A 20193-nucleotide genomic window follows, 5' to 3' on the forward strand; every position below is an offset into this window, starting at 1 on the left:
GAAGAAAACGCTGATGAGAAATTACCTTCAAGCTGTAAGCGATGAAGCCAAAGTGAAGGGAAAGCAATCAACAGAAGCAGCTATCTAGAAAACGCAGCATCCTGCCCGCAGGTAGACGTACCACATAGGTATGGTCGCTGAGTGTCGTATCAAGACTCAATTTCTGCACAAGTTTGTAGTTAACAAAGTTATGCGAACTGCCAGGGTCTAACAGAATGTGAATTTTATGGCCATTCACTTCTCCATAAACTCGGAGAAGATCATGCATGCCAAATGCCTTAGAATTGAACAGACAATCAGAACAAGTACTAGGGCGAGAAAGTACAGTAATTGATTTACCTGTCAAAGATAACTGGTTAGCTGCCTTTGGCTTGGGTCCTGCGTTTGACTTGGTACCCTTTTGCTTCGGACACTCATTACGCATGTGTCCTTTTTCTTGCTTTAAAGCCCTAAGGAGTCGTTTCTTCTTCGCTGGTGTCGAACTGGAATTCTTTGAAGGTTGGTCCGAAGACTTGCCTTCATTCGTGTTAGCCATAGGTGCGGAGAACTTTCTTTTATGCTTGTTCCCCTGCTCGGTAACGGGTTTTGACTTGGAAGAGACCATCGTATCATCATAGATACGAGCTGAATGAATGGCCTCGTCCAATGTTTTGCATTTGTTATTTTTAACCTGTAATCGGTACGAGTCTGGTAAACCAGCTACGAAAAACCCCAAAAGAGTAGTGGGATCCGTCTTTGTAGCTTTCATCTGCAAGTCACGAAACTTCTGGAGGTAGACCTCATGAGTGAGGTGCTGCGAGGTCATGGTCAAAGCTGAAATCCTGGCAACAACATCATAATCATCCTCTTTCTTGAGGAATTCTTTCTTGAAAATGTCTTCAAATTGTGCCCAAGTCGTTGGCTTGGATTCAATTCCTTCCACCAAAGCAAAGCTTTGCCGGACAGGAAACCTGCTGCTAACTGTATCTTCTTTCCATCATCATATGGACGAAACTGAAAGTGAACTTGCCACTTGTGTAGCCAAGTGTCCACGATCTCCTTGGTTCTCTGCTTTTGCTCGCCCCCGAACGGTTCCGGAGTAATATTGGGGCCTAAAGCAGAAGCCAAGGTATCCATTCCCGAGAAAGTAGAGAGGGTAGTGGTCAAGAGAGCGATGGAGTTCTGCAAAGCCTGCATCTGGGCTGCGATTTGTGCCTGACGTTCCGTCGAAGAAGCTTCGAGAGCTACTTTGAACTCTTGGAAATCTGATTTTGACACAAACTCGTCAAAAAGATCGGCATCAGTGCCTTCCGTAGCCGGCAAGCCTTCGCGTTCCACGAGGGGCTCCAACTCTGATTCTTGGGTCGACATCGTGAAGAGGGTACGCGGAGAGAAAATTCGATCTTTGCACAATGAAAGTGCGAACGAACTCGAGAGCTTGAGAGCTTGAAAACTTGAGAACTTGAGAACTCGAGAGATGTGTGGCAAGAAGCCCACTAGAGGGGGTTAATAAAGGTTTCCCAAAAGCCAAAAAAAATCTCGAAAAGCTATGCTTAGCTTTTGCTTTAGCTTTTGTGTTTTTTGTTTTTTTTTCTTGAATAAATATATATATATATATATATATATATATATATATATATATATATATATTCGCTGTTCTTTTTAAAAAAAAATAAACACCTTTAATAACTTAGAAACCCTTGAACCCTTGGAGGATACTTTACTCCAAAAAAAAAAAACGAAAGCTAAAAAAAAAAACGTAGCTTTTCTTGTTTTTTTTTTCTCCCCCTGGATTAGCGCCGTCGGCGAGTTGCTCTGCAGACGTCATCTACCTCCTTGCGCCAACCTGCGCCTGCCACGAATGTCTGGGCGCCCGCCTGCTGTACGTGACCTGGGCGCCGGCTGTGCGTGGCCTGGCCTGGCTGGTGCGCTAAGCTGCGTAGGCCTGGCTGGGGCGCCTGCGTAGGCCTGGGCGCTACCCGCCTGGCTTGTGCGCCGGCCTGGCCTGGGCACCAGCCCGCCTGGCCTAGGCGCTGCCTGGTAGACATGGCCGCCTGGCCACGTGGCTGGCTGCCCACGCACACTGAGCCGCCTGCCAATTGTATCGCCTGCACAGACTCGACCAAACGCACACCCGCCAGCAGTTCTACGCTCGCTCTCTCTCTCATGTGCCAAAAAGCAACGAAAACAATAAACGTGCTTTTTTTCTTTTTTTCTTTTTGTTTTCTCTCCCTGCAAGTTATGCGACTGCACACAAGACCTCTTCTTTGCAAAAGCAATCAACCCTATCAAAACTACCATCTCCCATCAACATGGGGTTCTTTGATGAAGAAAAAAACACATACAAAATCTGAAAACTGCAGTATGCACAGAAAAAACAGCAAGCTTTTTTAACACATACCGTTCTTCGACCTCTTCTTCTCTACCTACCGACTTGCTCGTTCACGAGGTATGCTCTGATACCACTGTCAAATCCCCACGAATCCCCTCGTGATTGATCTTGGTTCGAAACTCGAATCCTGCAAACAAACGAACAAACAAACAAGCAAGGGGGGTGCAGGCCTGACTCACCTCCCAACCATGACAACCGTGGGCAAGCCCACAGTCTTGGCTGTCCCCACCGAGCCACGAGCTGAGCTAACTAGGTTGACGTATCGACCAATCTCCTCCTCATGACGTCCCATACCGCCACGAAGCTGCCCTCGCAGGCCTTGAGACTGCTGCCGGCCTCGGCTGTATAAAGCAGGTGCACGTCTGCACTAGATCCAGGCTCCAAGACCATAGAGCTCTCACAAACTCGCGAGACTCTCTATAATACAATAACTAACCTTGGCCACCCTTTTATAGGCTCTTGGCCGGTCATCGGGCGTCCACACTTGGCCACCCGCCCGTCCATACTTGGGTGTCCGCCCGTTAGTATTTCCCTAACTCAGCTCGTCAATCAGCCTGCCTAGTTCCAAGCTTCCCCAAGCCTCGAAACTAGTCTTGCATGCGTATAGCACACGGTAGATACCCACTGTGCACATGACAATTAGTGACCGTGATCCACGGATGACGAGTTTATTCTGGAGAGAGTTTATTCTGGAGAGGGTTGTTTGACAACATGGGTACAACTCTCAAGTTTTCATCTTCATTTCATCCACAAACAGATGGTCAATCGGAAGAGGCTAATTCTACAGTGTTAGATCTTCTCAAGTGTTATGTGTCAGAGCACAAGCAACAATGGGAAAAGTATCTTCCTTTGGTGGAGTTTGCCTATAACAACACTGTCCATACCTCGACAGACAAGGCGCCTTTTGAGATTGTGAAAGGAGGGAAGAAGGTACCACCCATTTTGCACACAAAGGATAAGATCTTTGAGGCTGATCAGTATGTGGAGAATATGGATGAAGCTTATCGGAGAGTTAAGTTGGCACTCCAGAAAACTCAGCAAAAGCAAAAGAAAGCAACAGACCGTCACAGACGTGCATTAGAGTTTGCATTGGGTGATTGGGTTCTTTTGCACTTTGAAAAAGCTAGGCTCAAGAAGATGAAGGGTAAAGAGCGCTTATTCCCTAAGTTGAGCATGCGCTATTATGGACCTTTTCAGATATTGGAAAAGATTGGTGAGGTGGCCTATCGTTTGAAGCTACCAGATCACTGGAGGATTCACAATGCATTTCATGTGAGTCTACTTAGACCTTTCTGTGGGGATGTGCCTCAAGATGTATCAGATGAGGCTCAGCCGAAAGTTGAGGAACTTGATGAGGTTCTTATTCCAGAGCAGATACTAGGAATTGTCTTAGTCTTCGGCCTGAGTCATGCTTGAAACGGTGCAGAAAGATCTGTTCTGGAACCATAACTTCTGCTTCATCAACAATATCTGGTTCCGCTTCGTCTTTGACTTCTGAAGGGATAGGACCTGCATATGGCTTTAACCAACTGACGTGAAACACATCTTGCATAGTCCAACTCGGAGGTAGCTTTAACTGCATAGACACCTCATTAATCTTTTTCCTCATGGAAAAAGGTCTGAAGCTCCTAAAAGACAACTTTGGGCATCACTTGCCCACCTGTTTCAACCTTAACTTCAAAATCCGAAGATAAACCTAATCCCCTTCCGAAAACTTCATATCCCTTCGGTTTTTATTGGCCTGTTGAGTGTAGGCCTCTTGCGCTTTAGCCAACTTGTCTTTAACTAACTCTAAAATCTCCTAGTAAGACTCCGTCACTCTGTTCGCTTCAGGTACTGAAGAAGAGATCCTCGTCCACAATGACTGGAAAGGTCTTCCAAATGCTGCCTCATATGGAGTCCTACCAATAGCTGAAGAAAAAGAATCATTCAAAACAGCTTGAACTAAAGGCAAATATGCTTTCCACTTGTTGATCGTGGACATAACACTTCAGCACATCAAAGGCCAACTAGTTGTATATCTCTGTCTGGCCGTCCGTCTGCGGGTGGAATGCACTGGAAAAATTCAATTTAGTACCAAGTTATCAAACAATGCCCTCGAAAAATGACTAGTAAACTTGGCATCTCGGTCTAACACTATGGTCCTAGGAATTCCGCCAATCGGGTACCAATGCCGAATGAACAACTGGGCAACATCCTCGGCAGTCACATTGGCCCTACAAGAAATAAGCATAACAAATTTGCTAAATCTACCAACAATAGTTAAGCACTGCGTATTACGCTTACTCGGACCGGGAGGCGGATTCGTGACAAAGTCCATCGAAATATCTTGAAAAGGATCCTCAGGAATTGGCAAGGGCTGCAACAACCCTATCTTCTTTCCACGAGGAGCACCTAGAGCTTCATACTTGACGCTCGTTGTCATGCCTGTGCTAAAACCCTCAACTTGTTTGTCCATCGAAGTCAGGTCGAAATGGGCACGCCTAGCGGCTTGTTCCGTGACCACATCCTCCGTGCTGCCGCTGTTAAACAAGACGACTCTCTGGCCACCTATGTAGCCAAAGGACTTGAGCAATTCGTTGCGCTCATACTCCTAGTCCGGAGCGCCCTTCTGCTTATCTTCTTCGAGCTCTCGGCTAATAATTGCTCCAACTGAAGCACCAGGGTTTGAAGAACTAGGGATAGCCACTGGGGTTTGTGTGGGAGCTGAGCTCACCACGGAAGCTGTGGAGGCAGCGGCGGCAGGCTTTAAAGGCTTCTTAGGACAATCCCGAGAAGTCTTTTTGTATGACAAAAGAAACATCTACCCTCCTCCTTGTACAGAGAAAGCTCCTCAACACTCAACTTGCCACCTGTCTTGCCTGCCAGTAAGCTTAGACGCATTGTTCGAGTTCTTGGAGCCAGAGGCTCCCGGGCTCTATCCTTGGAAAGACCCCGTCTGGTTTTGGCCTTTGCCCCCCGAGGCGTTCGGAGAAGATCGGTAACTTCAATCAAAAATCAGTACTCTTTTCGCGACAGAATTAACGCACAAACTGAATGAAGATGTGCAAGAGAGAGAGAGAGAGAGAGGACACAGTATTGGGTCCCAAATACCCTCTATAGGGCCCCCACCACGGATGGTGTATTTGCTTTATTAGAATGATGTAAATCTGAAAAGAAAATATAAAAAATCTTGACCTTTCTTGGCTGAGAAAACTCTGCCCTTGACCTTCACCCCTTTGCTTAGCACCTCCTTGGCTTGTATGCTTGAGCTCTTGGTGAAATCTGAGATGAAACAATGGGATTGTGGGCTCCTCTATTTATACTACTCCACAAAGGGCAATCGGCCAGCTTAAGTCCAGTCGGCCAGCCTTGATTTGTCCCACGACTGATAAATAGCATTAAATGCTGTAAAAATCATATAAAAAGCTGCGCATCATCCCCTAGATGGCTGGGCATCAGGCGCCTGCTTTAAGCGAAGTTTGGGCACCTTTTCTAGGCTGTTTGGGGACTGGGCAGCCTGTATGGGCTGCCTCATACTTGCCCTACACCCCTCCTAGGGCTGGATAACCAGTCAGCTACCCCTGGCCTGCCCCCTGGGGCTGTCCTACAACCCCTCCATGGCTGGTGGGTTCAGCCAAGGCCTTCGTGGCCCTAATGGGGGTGGTTTCACACCATCCCCATGCTCACACAGAGACTTGGGGTAGCCCTATGGACTGGCCCCTTGTTCTAAAAGCAAACCCTAACTAACTACACAGTGATCTGGCATCCGGTACCATACCAGATACACAGAATCACTGACATCATTCCAGAAGGAGACTCACAGCGCGCGGACTGGCACTATTTCATGTGCAGAACAGTGCACACCTGACCTTGGACTCCTGTGCAGGACAATGCACACCTGACCTCGGACGACTGAGATGGATCCCTAGTTGACTTGTCCCGGACTCAGCTCACATGGGACCAGTTCACCATCCCAGGTCCAGCACCTTCTGTACAGATATGTCTACGTGGCATCCAAGTGCGGGATGCACGTGACATCTGCATACAGAAGCTTTCTCCCATGATCAGGGCTGCCACGACCATCCATAGCCTCTCACCCTATGAATAGCATCACACCCTGACACATCCAATGCTTTTGCATCACAACACAAACTCCCAAACTGTCTCTCATAAGAGAACTCGCATCACAGCACAACACACCATACAATACACACACCTGTACACTCCCTCTCTACCTTCCAAGGGTACTATCCATCTCTATAATGGATTCCCTGTCCCCTATTCAATCAGTAGCAAGGCTGTACCAAACATGTGTCCACTCCTGTATCCGCTGCCTGCATGTGATCTATCTCCTGGATAACCATAAACATGTTTCCTCGAGAAACCTATGACCTGTTTCCACGTGAAACCCTTAGGCATGTTTCCCTTTGAAACCTTTGTCCTGTTTCCATACAGAACCATTCACAGCACCATTCAACAACAGTGCCAACAACAGCATACATCTAGTTACCTGTTCCCTCGTGAAACATCTGGAAACATAGAGATGCCCATAACTGTAGGTCCCTCTGTTCCTTTCCAGTAGGAAGAAAACAATCTGCTCCATGAGCATGCAGCCATGCGAGCTTGCATCACTCCCATGCCAAGAAACACATCCAAGTGACCTCTACTTGCAGCCGGAAACCCTAGCACATAGCTGAATTTGCGGCGAACCAAAAATAGCCCTTAAACAGTCCTCGAACTGATCTCAAAACAGTCCCGAAATTGCTCATGTTCGTAGCCACAAGCACTGCCACGAAACAGCCCATAAACCCTTTCCAAAACAGTCGCGAACCAAAGCAAAGAGAAGCTGTCACGACCCTGTGTTTTTCTCTGGACAAGATGCAGATGTGCACGGGGACATGGTGGACAATGTGAATGGCATCAGGTGGGAGTGAAGATGGAGGCCCATGTGTGGATAACCCCATGTGTGAAAGGGGGCAAAGAGATTTTAGCTTTGAAGGTTTAAAAACCTTTAAAAAGTATTAAAAAGCCCTTCATTAAAGATAATCGTGGCCCTTATGCTATTTTGGGGCCACGTGTGCTTTTTAGGAAAAAGGAGGGGCTGCCAAGCAAAAGAGGCGCCTAACTCTTGTTGGGTGGTGTGCTTCTTCGCTGAGGAAGGCTGGCGGGCAGCGCATGAGAGAGGAGAGCTTTTCTGGAAACAGGGCGCATACAGGCTGCTGGCGTGGAGAGCTTTTCTGAAAACAGGCAGGGCTGCGCTTCAGCTTTCTCTTGTTTTTTGGAGAGAGTTGTAAGCAGGCAAAGCTGTTGTGTATGCAGGCGCAGCTGAATTCAGGCTCTGAACTGACTCTTGAAGAGGGAAGCTACTGGCTGGGGTGTTGCACAAAAGGACAGAAACACAGATCCTTTTTCTTCTCTCTCTTTGGCTTTTTGGGGGATAAGCTGGCTGCTTTGCTGCAGAGTACACAGGCGCCTGCAGGTTCTTTCTTTTCTTCCTCTCTCCTTTGCTTTTGGCAAGAAGATGGTTGTCAGTTGGGAAGTGTGAGTTGTGAGAAGGGAACACAAGGCTGGACAGCAGGTTCTCTCACAAGTATTCTCCCTCTTCCGGCTGCAAGACAAGAGGACAAGACAATTCGAGGCTTTTCCTCGTGTCTTTTTCTCTCTTGTGGAAAGCGACATAAAGACTGTAAGTCTCTCTTTCTTTGTGAGCAAGTGGGACTGCAGGTGATGTCTTTCGGAGTCTCTCTTTTCACTGGCTCAAGACTGTTCTAGAGTGGTTCTCTCTAGCCCTTTGTGAGAGGAAGGGTTTGGCAGTTCAGAGGGTGGAAACAGGACAAGCAAATTCAGCAATGTGCTTGGGTTTTTGGCTGCAAGTACAGGTCACTTGAATATGTTTCTTGGCATGGGAGTGATGCAAGCTCGCATGGCCGCGTGCTCATGGAGCAGATTGTTTTTCTCTTGCTAGAAAGGAACACTGGGACCTACAGTTATGGGCATCTCTATGTTGCCAGATGTTTCATGAGGGAACAGGTAACTAGATGTATGGGAAACAGGACAGATGTTTCAAAGGGAAACAGGCCTAAGGGTTTCATGTGGAAACAGGTCGTAGGTTTTCTCGAAGAAACATGTTTTTGGGTTTCTCCAAGAGATAGGTCACATGCAGGCAGAAGGTCCAGGAATGGACACATGTTTGGTATAGCCTTGCTACTGATAAGACAGGGGACAGGAGATCCATGACAAAGATGGATAGTACCCTTGGAAGGTAGAGAGGGTTTGTACAGGTGTGTCGACTGTATGGTATGCTGTGCTGTGATGCGAGTTCTCTTTTGAGAGACAGTTTGGGAGTTTGCGTTGTGATGCAGAAGCACTGGATGTGTCAGGGTATGATGGTGTTCATAGTGTGAGAGGCTATGGATGGTTGTGGCAGCCTTGATCATGGGAGAAAGCTTCTGTATGCAGACTCAATGTGAGAAGAGTTTTTCGATATGAACAATGGCTGGATTTGTTTGTGGATGCCGTGTGGATAAGAAGCCAGATGCAGGTTCTTTGCAGGCTTCAGGAGTTCTACTGGGACGGTTGAATTACCAGTCTTATATTGTAATCAAAGCTCTTAAAATCAATTAAAGAAATACCGCAAGGGGCGCCACTGCGATTTGGGCCCAATCGGTGTCCGTGTACTATTTGCAGGAGCACTCTAGCTCCCCCTGTTTGTTTTCCTTTTCTAGGTCCTCAATGGCGTTGAAGTGTTTTATGTGCGAGTGTTTTGTTTCACCGCCCGTCAAGGCCGGTTTACATGGTTCCGTTGCCGGGACACATCGTCGACTTTCTCAAGGAGGTGAGTCCGTGGTTGCTTTGGTCGGGACAATCGCCAACTTTCCTAAGGGGGCGAGCTCGTGGTTGTCTCATGAGAGTCACATCAAAAGCTTCAACATGAGGAAAGTGAAAAGGAAGTGCAGGACACAATACAGGATTTTGTGTCTTTGCCTATATGAGGTGAAGAGCAAAAGCTGAGGATGAAGCTCAGGAGAAAAGACACCAAGGACAAGAAGTAGTCGGCCAGGAACAAGAAGCACTTGAAGTGTAATGGTGCAAGAGATGCGTTGAAGGCTATGGCTTTCGACAGTTTGTCACCGGTGGTATCTTCATAGAGGCTTCATGGGTTCGGAAGACAGTTTCTTTCTATGTTAGTGGTGATCTACTATGCTTCATCGAGGACTTGTGTTTCCACTTGGGTGGAGTGCAAGCAGGTTTTGGGTGCCTGAGGATGTATCAGATGAGGCTCAGATGGAAGTGGAGGAACTTGACGAGGTTCTTATTCCTGAGCATATACTGGCACATAAGGAAAGAAAGGTACAAGGTAAAGTTTCCGTCACTATCCTGTGAAGTTCAAGAGCTGCTCACTGATGGATACGAAGTGGATGGAGGAGGTTCACTGATGGATGCGAAGTGGATGGAGGAGGGTGACTTAGCAGATTCACCTTAGGAGTTGCAGCTTTATCTTGATGCCTATGAGTTGGAGTCGACTCTTGTTACGGCTCATTCAGGTTCAGCAGAGCATAGGTCTGGAGCATTGCCTGATGCTCAAGAGGGGGGTAGCACCTCCGCTCCCTTGTTGTTACAGACAGGCTCAGTTGTTATCTAGGAGTCGCTTGGTGACATCTTTGTATTCACCCGAAGGTATTGAGGCTGACAGTACATCTGCTTATGGGACTTCTATGATATTGTGTTCTAGACACATGAGATGATGGTTGAGTATGGTTCACAGTCGCGCGCACCTGGAACTCTAACTGCAACTATGGATAACTCTATGGAGGACATAAGTCTTGCGAGCGGTCCTAGAGTTGGTTTGGTTCATGGAAATATGGATCGAACTCTATTTGTGCATGTATGCATACACTTTTTGAGGTAGAGGTATTTTTGTATTCTGGTGCCATTGGATCCTGGTACCATTGAGAATACATTGGGAAATACTCTGCATTGTGTCATGTGCTTCATGTATGTTTGTATGATACTGGGAAAGTACTTGGTAGATGTAGTGTTTGGATGCATTGAGTGCTTTCATATGCTCATGTTTTACCTTCAGTCATGGGTCCTGCGGGATGCCCATGGGCGTAAGGCTTGCGAGCAGCCCTTAGACTGTTACTTTGGATTAGGTAGAGCATTTTGAGGAGCATATTGTTTGCGAATGCATATATGTGTCATTGCATATGTTTGTCATATGTAGAATGATGCATGGTTTTGTTTTTGGCTAACACAGTTAACGTGTTTCCATTTGGTTTTAGACTTTTGCTGTAGGTTCTGAAGGAACAAGCAAGAGGACAGTGTGGCTTATTGTGCAGGATGATTGTTTTTATCACCCAGATGCATTGGAAGGCCATTGTTTTTGCCATATGGGGTATCTTTGCTCATGAGATGCTTTACTGTGCCATTGAGTGCAATCGAGGACGCTTGCCATTTTTCAAGAGGGGGGTATGTCACGACCCTGTGTTTTTCTCTGGACAAGATGCAGATGTGCACGGGGACATGGTGGACAGTGTGAATGGCATCAGGTGGGAGTGAAGATGGAGGCCCATGTGTGGATAACCCCATGTGTGAAAGGGGGCAAAGAGATTTTAGCTTTGAAGGTTTAAAAACCTTTAAAAAGTATTAAAAAGCCCTTCATTAAAGATAATCGTGGCCCTTATGCTATTTTGGGGCCACGTGTGCCTTTTAGGAAAAAGGAGGGGCTGCCAAGCAAAAGAGGCGCCTAACTCTTGTTGGGTGGTGTGCTTCTTCGCTGAGGAAGGCTGGCGGGCAGCGCATGAGAGAGGAGAGCTTTTCTGGAAACAGGGCGCATACAGGCTGCTGGCGTGGAGAGCTTTTCTGAAAACAGGCAGGGCTGCGCTTCAGCTTTCTCTTGTTTTTTGGAGAGAGTTGTAAGCAGGCAAAGCTGTTGTGTATGCAGGCGCAGCTGAATTCAGGCTCTGAACTGACTCTTGAAGAGGGAAGCTACTGGCTGGGGTGTTGCACAAAAGGACAGAAACACAGATCCTTTTTCTTCTCTCTTTGGCTTTTTGGGGGATAAGCTGGCTGCTGTGCTGCAGAGTACACAGGCGCCTGCAGGTTCTTTCTTTTCTTCCTCTCTCCTTTGCTTTTGGCAAGAAGATGGTTGTCAGTTGGGAAGTGTGAGTTGTGAGAAGGGAACACAAGGCTGGACAGCAGGTTCTCTCACAAGTATTCTCCCTCTTCCGGCTGCAAGACAAGAGGACAAGACAATTCGAGGCTTTTCCTCGTGTCTTTTTCTCTCTTGTGGAAAGCGACATAAAGACTGTAAGTCTCTCTTTCTTTGTGAGCAAGTGGGACTGCAGGTGATGTCTTTCGGAGTCTCTCTTTTCACTGGCTCAAGACTGTTCTAGAGTGGTTCTCTCTAGCCCTTTGTGAGAGGAAGGGTTTGGCAGTTCAGAGGGTGGAAACAGGACAATTTATGGGCTGTTTTTGTTTGGCTGCAAATTCAGCAATGTGCTTGGGTTTTTGGCTGCAAGTACAGGTCACTTGAATATGTTTCTTGGCATGGGAGTGATGCAAGCTTGCATGGCCGCGTGCTCATGGAGCAGATTGTTTTTCTCTTGCTAGAAAGGAACACTGGGACCTACAGTTATGGGCATCTCTATGTTGCCAGATGTTTCATGAGGGAACAGGTAACTAGATGTATGGGAAACAGGACAGATGTTTCAAAGGGAAACAGGCCTAAGGGTTTCATGTGGAAACAGGTCGTAGGTTTTCTCGAAGAAACATGTTTTTGGGTTTCTCCAGGAGATAGGTCACATGCAGGCAGAAGGTACAGGAATGGACACATGTTTGGTATAGCCTTGCTACTGATAAGACAGGGGACAGGAGATCCATGACAAGGATGGATAGTACCCTTGGAAGGTAGAGAGGGTTTGTACAGGTGTGTCGACTGTATGGTATGCTGTGCTGTGATGCGAGTTCTCTTTTGAGAGACAGTTTGGGAGTTTGCGTTGTGCTGCAGAAGCACTGGATGTGTCAGGGTATGATGGTGTTCATAGTGTGAGAGGCTATGGATGGTTGTGGCAGCCTTGATCATGGGAGAAAGCTTCTGTATGCAGACTCAATGTGAGAAGAGTTTTTCGATATGAACAATGGCTGGATTTGTTTGTGGATGCCGTGTGGATAAGAAGCCAGATGCAGGTTCTTTGCAGGCTTCAGGAGTTCTACTGGGACGGTTGAATTACCAGTCTTATATTGTAATCAAAGCTCTTAAAATCAATAAAAGAAATACCGCAAGGGGCGCCACTGCGATTTGGGGCCAATCGGTGTCCGTGTACTGTTTGCAGGAGCACTCTAGCTCCCCCTGTTTGTTTTCCTTTTCTAGGTCCTCAATGGCGTTGAAGTGTTTTATGTGCGAGTGTTTTGTTTCACCGCCCGTCAAGGCCGGTTTACAGAAGCTGAAAGTTCAATCCGTTGAACACCATTGACATGAGGTCTATGTTCATGAGGAGCCAAAGAAACTAGCCCCCTGGCCACCTGTATGTCCAGAGAAACCAGCCCCCTGTCTTCTACAAAAACACGCCCCCTCCAAAAAGCACCAGTGCTGCTGGGCGTTTTATAGCAAGCAAGGGAGGGAAAGAGAAAGCCAAGGCGCATGTGCAATCCCACTGTTTTTCCACCAGTGCATGAGCGCACCCAGCCATCTGCTTTCTGCAATCCAGCCAGCCATCGTGTAAGTGTTGTCCCGCGTGTGAGTGCTGTCCAACCATCAAGAGGTGCTCTGTTTTCTGCAGTCCAGCCAGCCATCGTGTAAGTGTTGTCCCGCGTGTGAGTGCTGTCCAACCATCAAGAGGTGCTCTGTTTTCTGCAGTCCAACGCTCTACTTTTTCACCAATCAAAAAGGAGCCTAGCTGCCATGCCATCTACTCGCCCTTCTCCAAGTGAGAGAGAGAGAGAGAGGAGAGAGAGAGAGAGAGAGAGAGCCCCAGCACATGTGTACCAATAGAGAGGCGCCTGCTTTCTGCCCGCCAGTCCCTCTTTTTTGAAAAAGCACACACATGGCCCCAATAATAGCATATGGGCCACGTTTACTTTCATGAAAAGTATTATAATGTTTTTAAAGGTTTTTAAAACCTTTTGTCCCCTCCCCCCACAAGGGGTTGTGAAAAAAAGAACCTTTATAAAACCTTGAGTCCTTTTTGACTTCCAAACCGATGCCATTCACACTGTCCACCATTTCCCCGTGCACACCTGCATACTATCCAGAGAAAAACACAGGGTCGTGACAACAGCTGGTCTAAAGCTTGAAGACAGGTATCCGCATATCACATTTAGTCCATGCTTTGCTCATTGTTTGAGCAACTTACTGAAGGATATTGGCAGCTTGCCATGGGTTAATCCACACATTCAAAAAGGCAAGGAGATAATAAGCTTATTTTGAATGAATTCTACAAGAGATTGCCCAAATACGATCTCTTTAAGTACTCGAAGACACACTTTGGTTATAACTTTCTCATGATGAAGAGGTTATCCAAAGTGAACTTGCCTTTGAAGCAGTTGGTTGTATGCAATGAGTGGATGGGATGTGTATGCAATGAGTGGATGGGATGTGCTCTTTCTCAGTCAAGAGCCGGAATAGAGGTTGCGAGAACCATACAAGATTTCACATTTTGGGATGAAGTCAACCCTATCAATGCTGTGATGGAGCCGTTCATGCACTTGATGCGGATTGCAAATGGATGGGAGCCATGCATTGGCAAGGTTTATGAGGGGACTGACCGAATGATCAAGAAAATAGGAGAAATGGACTTGTCTGATGAGAAATATATAGAGGTTCAAGAATTATGTGAAGCACGATGGAATGGTTATCATTCTCCCACGCATGTTGTTGCGCATGTCTTGGATCTCGAGTTCCAAGGATGTGGACAAGAGTTCGATGATGAGGTGATGGATGGTTGGGAGATAGTACATGTTCGTGATACTGATAAACGAAGGTTGGTGAAAGACCAACTAGGATTTTATCACAGCAACAAGTTGAAAAGGTTTGGATCGGCCGATGCACAAAGAGGCTCCTCGGATGATGAGGAGACACATGGACTTGTAGATCCTGGTCAAGATGGGATTGAAGATTTGGATGCTGCAGATGTTGGTCTTGATGATATGGCTTTCTTGGATGACATAGATAATAGTCTCCTTGAAGGCATCGCTGACAGTACCTTACTATGTGCATGTCACCTTGAGACTTGGACTCTGGACTTGGTTTGTTTCTTCTATCTAGGCCGTGCACCACATTTTGTGTCTTTTATCACTTATATCATGTATGATGTGGACTAACTTATTTTGACCTCTGAGATCTATTAGTATCTAGCCATGCAAATTGTGTGGTGCACTAGACTTTAGTGTCTCTGATTTGGTTATATCTAAACTTTTGTAAATTCTGTAAGTATGTCTTTTTGTTTTGAGGTTACGTGATACGGGTTTTAAAATGAGCACTGTATGTTAAGATTTACTATCACTTCTAGGAATTATCTAGTCGTTTTCCCTTTCCATTCCCCCTCGTTCTCGTTCTCCCTTGGACTTGTTCTCGTTCCCCTAGTGAGGCTTTCGCTTCGTTCCCATTCCCGTTCCGTTGCTACTATGGCTCGATGTCCTTAATATTCATTATCATATAGTAGCAAGGAAGGCCATTCTTCTACCTGATTTTATACAACATATCAAGCCAGGGACACGCATGTTTGCAGTGATGTGTCCTAATATGCGTACAGATGCATATGAAAATTGGATTATCAATTATGATGATTCAGTCTGTGAACATTTTTCTAGTCGTATTTCAAGAAGTTCTTATTTTACTACTCTTATTCAAGATTGGCAAGCTATACTATGTCATCTACAATGGTCCAATAGGCCTCCGAATCAAGGTAACTCAATGTCGTTGCAGAGTATTCATTGGAGCAAGATATTTGATTGACCACTTGATTTGCCTCATCCAAGAAAGTCCTACAATCTCTCTACATTGGAGATTTGTCATGTACATAACATCGTGGATGAAAATGGTTATGTTTTCACCTTTCCACAAGCTGTCTATGCAATGTAATTTGGGGATGCATCACAGGCCAATCTGGAGAGTCGTTTTGAAAACGATGCAGCCATTTCAGCTAGTCCCAATGCTTGAGGACACAGAGAGACTTCAAGATTGGCGTTTTGATAGGCAACTTCCAAGATATACTCATGTTCCCTTTTACCAATTGTCTACGAAAAAAGACTTACAGGTTGCTCGTATCACCTCCATGGATTGAGGATCATGCAAATCGCCTCTAGTATATGTCAAAATCTCTTGCTTGGTGAAAAGTTGCTTTTAAAAGAATTTGGAAGAGCAAATTTTCCCTCAAGGAACGACTATTTCTATGGAGATGTTTAGTTGGAATATTCCCAGTGGAAACTTTTTTCACACAGAGGTATATTGCCACTACATCTTGTATGTGGGGCTCCCATCCTAGAGAGAGCACCTCACCTTGTTTAGTATTGCTTTCACTCTTAGAGTTTTCTGATGATTTGTTTAGGCACCTTTGAACTCGTTTTCCTAGGAGGCGTTTTGGACAAATGTTTTGGCTTTTTGGTTACCCCTCTCGATTATACAGATTTACCTCGACTAGAGTAGATTCTGGGCATTGTGGACCATCTACCATGCTCGGAATCAACTACTCTTCTCTAGTGATGCTGTTCAACTCTTTGCTTCCTTCCGGAGCGCCCTTTCACAATCCCTCCAAGATTCTCATGAAATCGAAGGGCTTTTCTTCCAGCACCTAGAAGTGTGTTCCCACTGTTTCTAAACTGAGTAGTAGCTGCCCCACTTTGGGACAACTATAAATGAACATTGTTTTTTATAATGAGACACTGGTTTCACTAAAAAAAAGTGGATCTTGATAAGGCTAGGGGTTGTTCATTATGTACAACTCTTTAATCATTCACCCAGGAATTTTAGAATTTCTTGCCGAGTACATACACCCGCCCCTATACACACACACACACACACACACACACTCTCTCTGTGGATGGTTTGTACCAATAAAGAGACAAGACTATATACTCATGCTTAAACTAAGAAGATCGGAGAGAGCAATCCCAAACACTGGTCAATAAATTTGTGAGCATGATAATTATGTGCATGTGCCGTAAACTCTTTTGTAACACAAGAATGCCAATTAAAGCTCCAGAGACATGCTTTAATGTCTAACCAGCTTTCTTCCTTATGCTCAAGCAAGAAGCTCTCTCGCACTACCAACCACCTGTCTCAAATTACAGTACCCTCCTTTAATTATAAATTCTCGTAGGAAGGCACTAGTCCTTTCCTTGCATGTCCCTTGCATCATTCAAAAGTTGAAGCTCACCAAGACATCGTCGCCATCGTCACCCACCAAATCTAGCATGCTTTAAGGACCAAAACAATATCTTCATGCCATGTACGCCCTAATATTTAAAGAGACAATGTGACATGCCTAGACTTTGGATAATATAACTTCACTTGAATTTCTTTTGTATTTAATGGTTCAATTGTCCCAAACTGTAGAATGAGCCCATGCTATTATTTCCTTGACTGCTCACTACAGAGTAGAGTTGTGTCCTAGACAATATCAACACCGTCATCCATGGCATAGACCACATCCAATAGCGTTCATCTTTGTCATGCATTGTAAAGATACACAACAGGCTACGTCACCCATTAAATTCATCCTACTTCCTACAAAATGCGTGATATCTACTCCCTACAGATATGTGCAGGCAACCTACAGATATGTGCAGGTTGGCACATATCGTGCAGATAATCACACCTTCAAGCAGTCTACTGCTCAATAATGCAGTTCAAATGTGCTTCGTACCTGAAAGAACTCTGCGACTACGAATTCCAGTGCGGACAGAAATCCATTCATCGTTAGTGTCTACAATCTTGGAGAGGTCATTGTTGGAGAGGACCATCTTGGGAGTAGCGGAGCCGCAGCCGATGAGCTTGGAGCCTTTTCCCACGATCCTGCATGGCATGTGAATAATTCAAACAGAAATCAGAAAACAGAAGAAGGGAAGGGGAGGGAGGGAGGGAGGGAGGGAGGGAGGGATGAAAAAGGGGATAGTAAGGGTTAAATTTTCCATTCTTTGCTGCAAAATCCACAACAGGCAATCAATCCTAACGCTCAAACTGGTGCATGCAGACAGCAAAGAGTAGGAAATATAAGATGTCGGGAGGAGGACATGTGTATGGATGGATGATCACATCGCAGGAACAAATGAGAGGTTGCATGCAAGCCCACAACTAACCTGGATCAACGATCTGAAGGTTTCATTATTTCCCAAAAAACACACACAGAGCTTACCTTCGGGGGGCCTGAGGCGGAGCTGATAGGCCTGGACGATCCTCCAGGGTTTCTGCCGTGGAGCATTTAACGACTGAGGTGCTTCTGCAGGACGCAGGCTGAGCTCTGAGCGAGAAGAAAAGCTCGCGAGATTCATTGAAACGCAAAGAATTTGAGCAAGACGAGGACGAAGACGAAGAAGAACAGAAAGACACAGACGAAGAAGGGGGGCAAGATTGAAGATGCGAAGAAGAAGAAGCAGGAGGAGGAGGAGGAGGAGGAGTAAACACCATCGCCATTGCTGCAGAGCAGAAAGCTATGGCGATGATAAAGCTTTTCTTCTATGGGAAGTGATTTTCAGCAGCTATGGCTGGGGCGGCAGAGGAACTCATAACTATGTCAACGGAGGAGAGACCAAGGCTAAGCGTAGAGCGGCCGACTCCCGAGGCCTTCAAAAGCAACCTCTCTTATCTCTCTGTAAAAGTACAGCGTGTAGGTAGCAAAACTAATGGAGAAAAGGGCTCAAAAGCTTTTGTACTTTTTAGCTAGAGCTATGACCTTAGAGTAATAGGACAAAATGACCTTAGTGTAATTTTCATGGCTCAAATTGAGAAAAACAGGTTGCAATTTTGTGTAGCCTTGAATTTAAAGATTCAAATTATTACGGTTTTAGTTATAAATTCGATTAACTTATGTATTTTTTAATAAAAATCAGTTTAGCTTGAAGGTCGTCCTTTTTTCACTAGCCATAAAAAAGGTTTATTTCTGACACTAACCCCATTCTTGCATATTGAACCTTTTCGTTGTTGGAAGTTATCCTTATCCGACAAAATGACACGGATATTCCATCCTTCCTCCCATGAGGCTTGATTTTTTAGGCCTCTTTTTGTTATGTTCATGCCTCTCTCTAGCAGGAGACATGGGTTAGAATCAACCTTAGTGATATGTAGGATTTTGAACCCTTTTTCATAAGTTTTTAAAATAAGTTTTGCTTCTTTTAACATTTTTTATTGGTGTAGTTTTCAATTGAATGTCAATAAACACTGAACAATTTTTACAATTCTTAGCAAAAATATATTTTTTGACAAGCAAGGTAGCACCTCGAAAATCAAACCTGCCTCCCATCCTCATGAGCATGGCTCGTTTTTAACACCACACTTTAAACAGCATTCAAATTTGTCATTCTTGTTTGTCAAAAAGTACACCAAAAAGGTTAAATTTTTGCTAGTTTATGACCAAAAAAACATCAAAGTGGTGTAGCTTTGCACTTCTAAAAAATGAGTACTGAATTAACTCGCACAAATACACAACAAGACATGAAAAGCAATTGACCAACTTTGTAGATAAAATATTACATACTTCACAAGCATCCGCCTGTAACCTCACATGTCCATCTATAGCAAAAGGTGATTTGTGGAAAGAGCTTATCCATCACATCACAAGGCTTGCTAATAATAAGTGAACTTGGGCATCCCATAATTGTTAAGTTACTTTTTCCAAAATAGTTATCTGGTATCACAAGGGTGGATACACCATCACTGAGCCCGGATGAGTTTTGAACCTAGCACCTCTACCAACATCTCTTAACCGAATGGCCACCACATCTTGTTGTTCTACTTATGTATTTAATATATAAAGCATAGACATCTGCCCATTGTGAGAAGACTTGTGGCCATGTAAACCAATCTAGTGAAAAAGTATGATCCACACATAGGGGCTTCACCCACTTTGGGAAGTAGCCACCCTAACTGATCTCATTGCATCCTTGTGACCACTAAATTAAGGGTAGGGCCTACCAAACGTGTTCCAACTGGAGAGAGCAAGCGGAGCAAGGCTCCACCATATAATGGTGTTATTAAGGAGTTGGAATCTCTTAAGCTCAAGTTTAAAACATAAAATGTGTTCTTTTGTCAAGCTTCATGCCCAAAACAATTTTATAGTAAGCTTTTGTGAGTTAGCTAAATGATGGACTTTGCATGCAATCTAATGCTCTTCATGTGAACAAACTTGATTGTTTCATGATGCCACCTGCAAAGCCCTTACGTCATAGAAAGAATGCAAGGAACAATCCAATGCCGTGGGACTTTGCCCAGCCACACTCAGGAGCACAAACAGCTCAACTAAGAAACCAATTTACCATGGCCTACCACACAAATGCACAAACACAGTGTGTCACTCACCTCATGAAAGCTTGTTGCTTTCCGGTTCACGTTAAGAGATGATGTTGTCGCGCCACCGCACCTAAAAGCTCCACTCCGCCGCCACCTCACTCTAATGAAAGCTCAACCCTCCTCACAGCTTAATCTCTCACACTCACTCTCTCACGTGTAAGCAAGCAAGCACACACAAGAGCTCAAATAAGCAAGCAAGCAATAGCATAAGATAGTAAATAGAGAAGAAGAACAATCTATTGAATTAGCATAAAAGAATGAGTTGTGAGAGTTATATTTTACCTCTTATGTGTGGCTGCTAAGGTTTGCACTCTTGGACGGACAAAGTTAAAAATTA

The 20193-nt window shown here is 45.2% G+C and overlaps 1 protein-coding gene across 3 annotated transcripts in view; it reads right to left on the reverse strand.

Moving 5' to 3' along the window:
* LOC147640025 (beta-ketoacyl-[acyl-carrier-protein] synthase III A, chloroplastic-like) overlaps positions 1-18171 on the reverse strand; it is a 49617-nt gene extending 31446 nt beyond the window's left edge. For all 3 annotated transcript variants that reach the window (XR_015262329.1, XR_015262327.1, XM_086776336.1), the window contains exons 1-2: positions 17707-18171; positions 17218-17366 (exon numbers count right to left, since the gene is read on the reverse strand). Coding sequence is in view for 1 of the 3 variants with exons in the window: in XM_086776336.1 (XP_086632462.1) it covers positions 17218-17366; positions 17707-17984 (427 nt within the window). In the remaining 2 variants the exon portion in view is untranslated. The remainder of the gene's footprint in view (positions 1-17217; positions 17367-17706) is intronic.
* Positions 18172-20193: the final 2022 nt, after the last annotated feature.

This window comes from Cibotium barometz, chromosome 3, assembly GCF_041138505.1.
Source record: "Cibotium barometz isolate CiBa-2024 chromosome 3, ASM4113850v1, whole genome shotgun sequence".
Classification (NCBI taxonomy): Eukaryota; Viridiplantae; Streptophyta; class Polypodiopsida; order Cyatheales; family Cibotiaceae; genus Cibotium; species Cibotium barometz.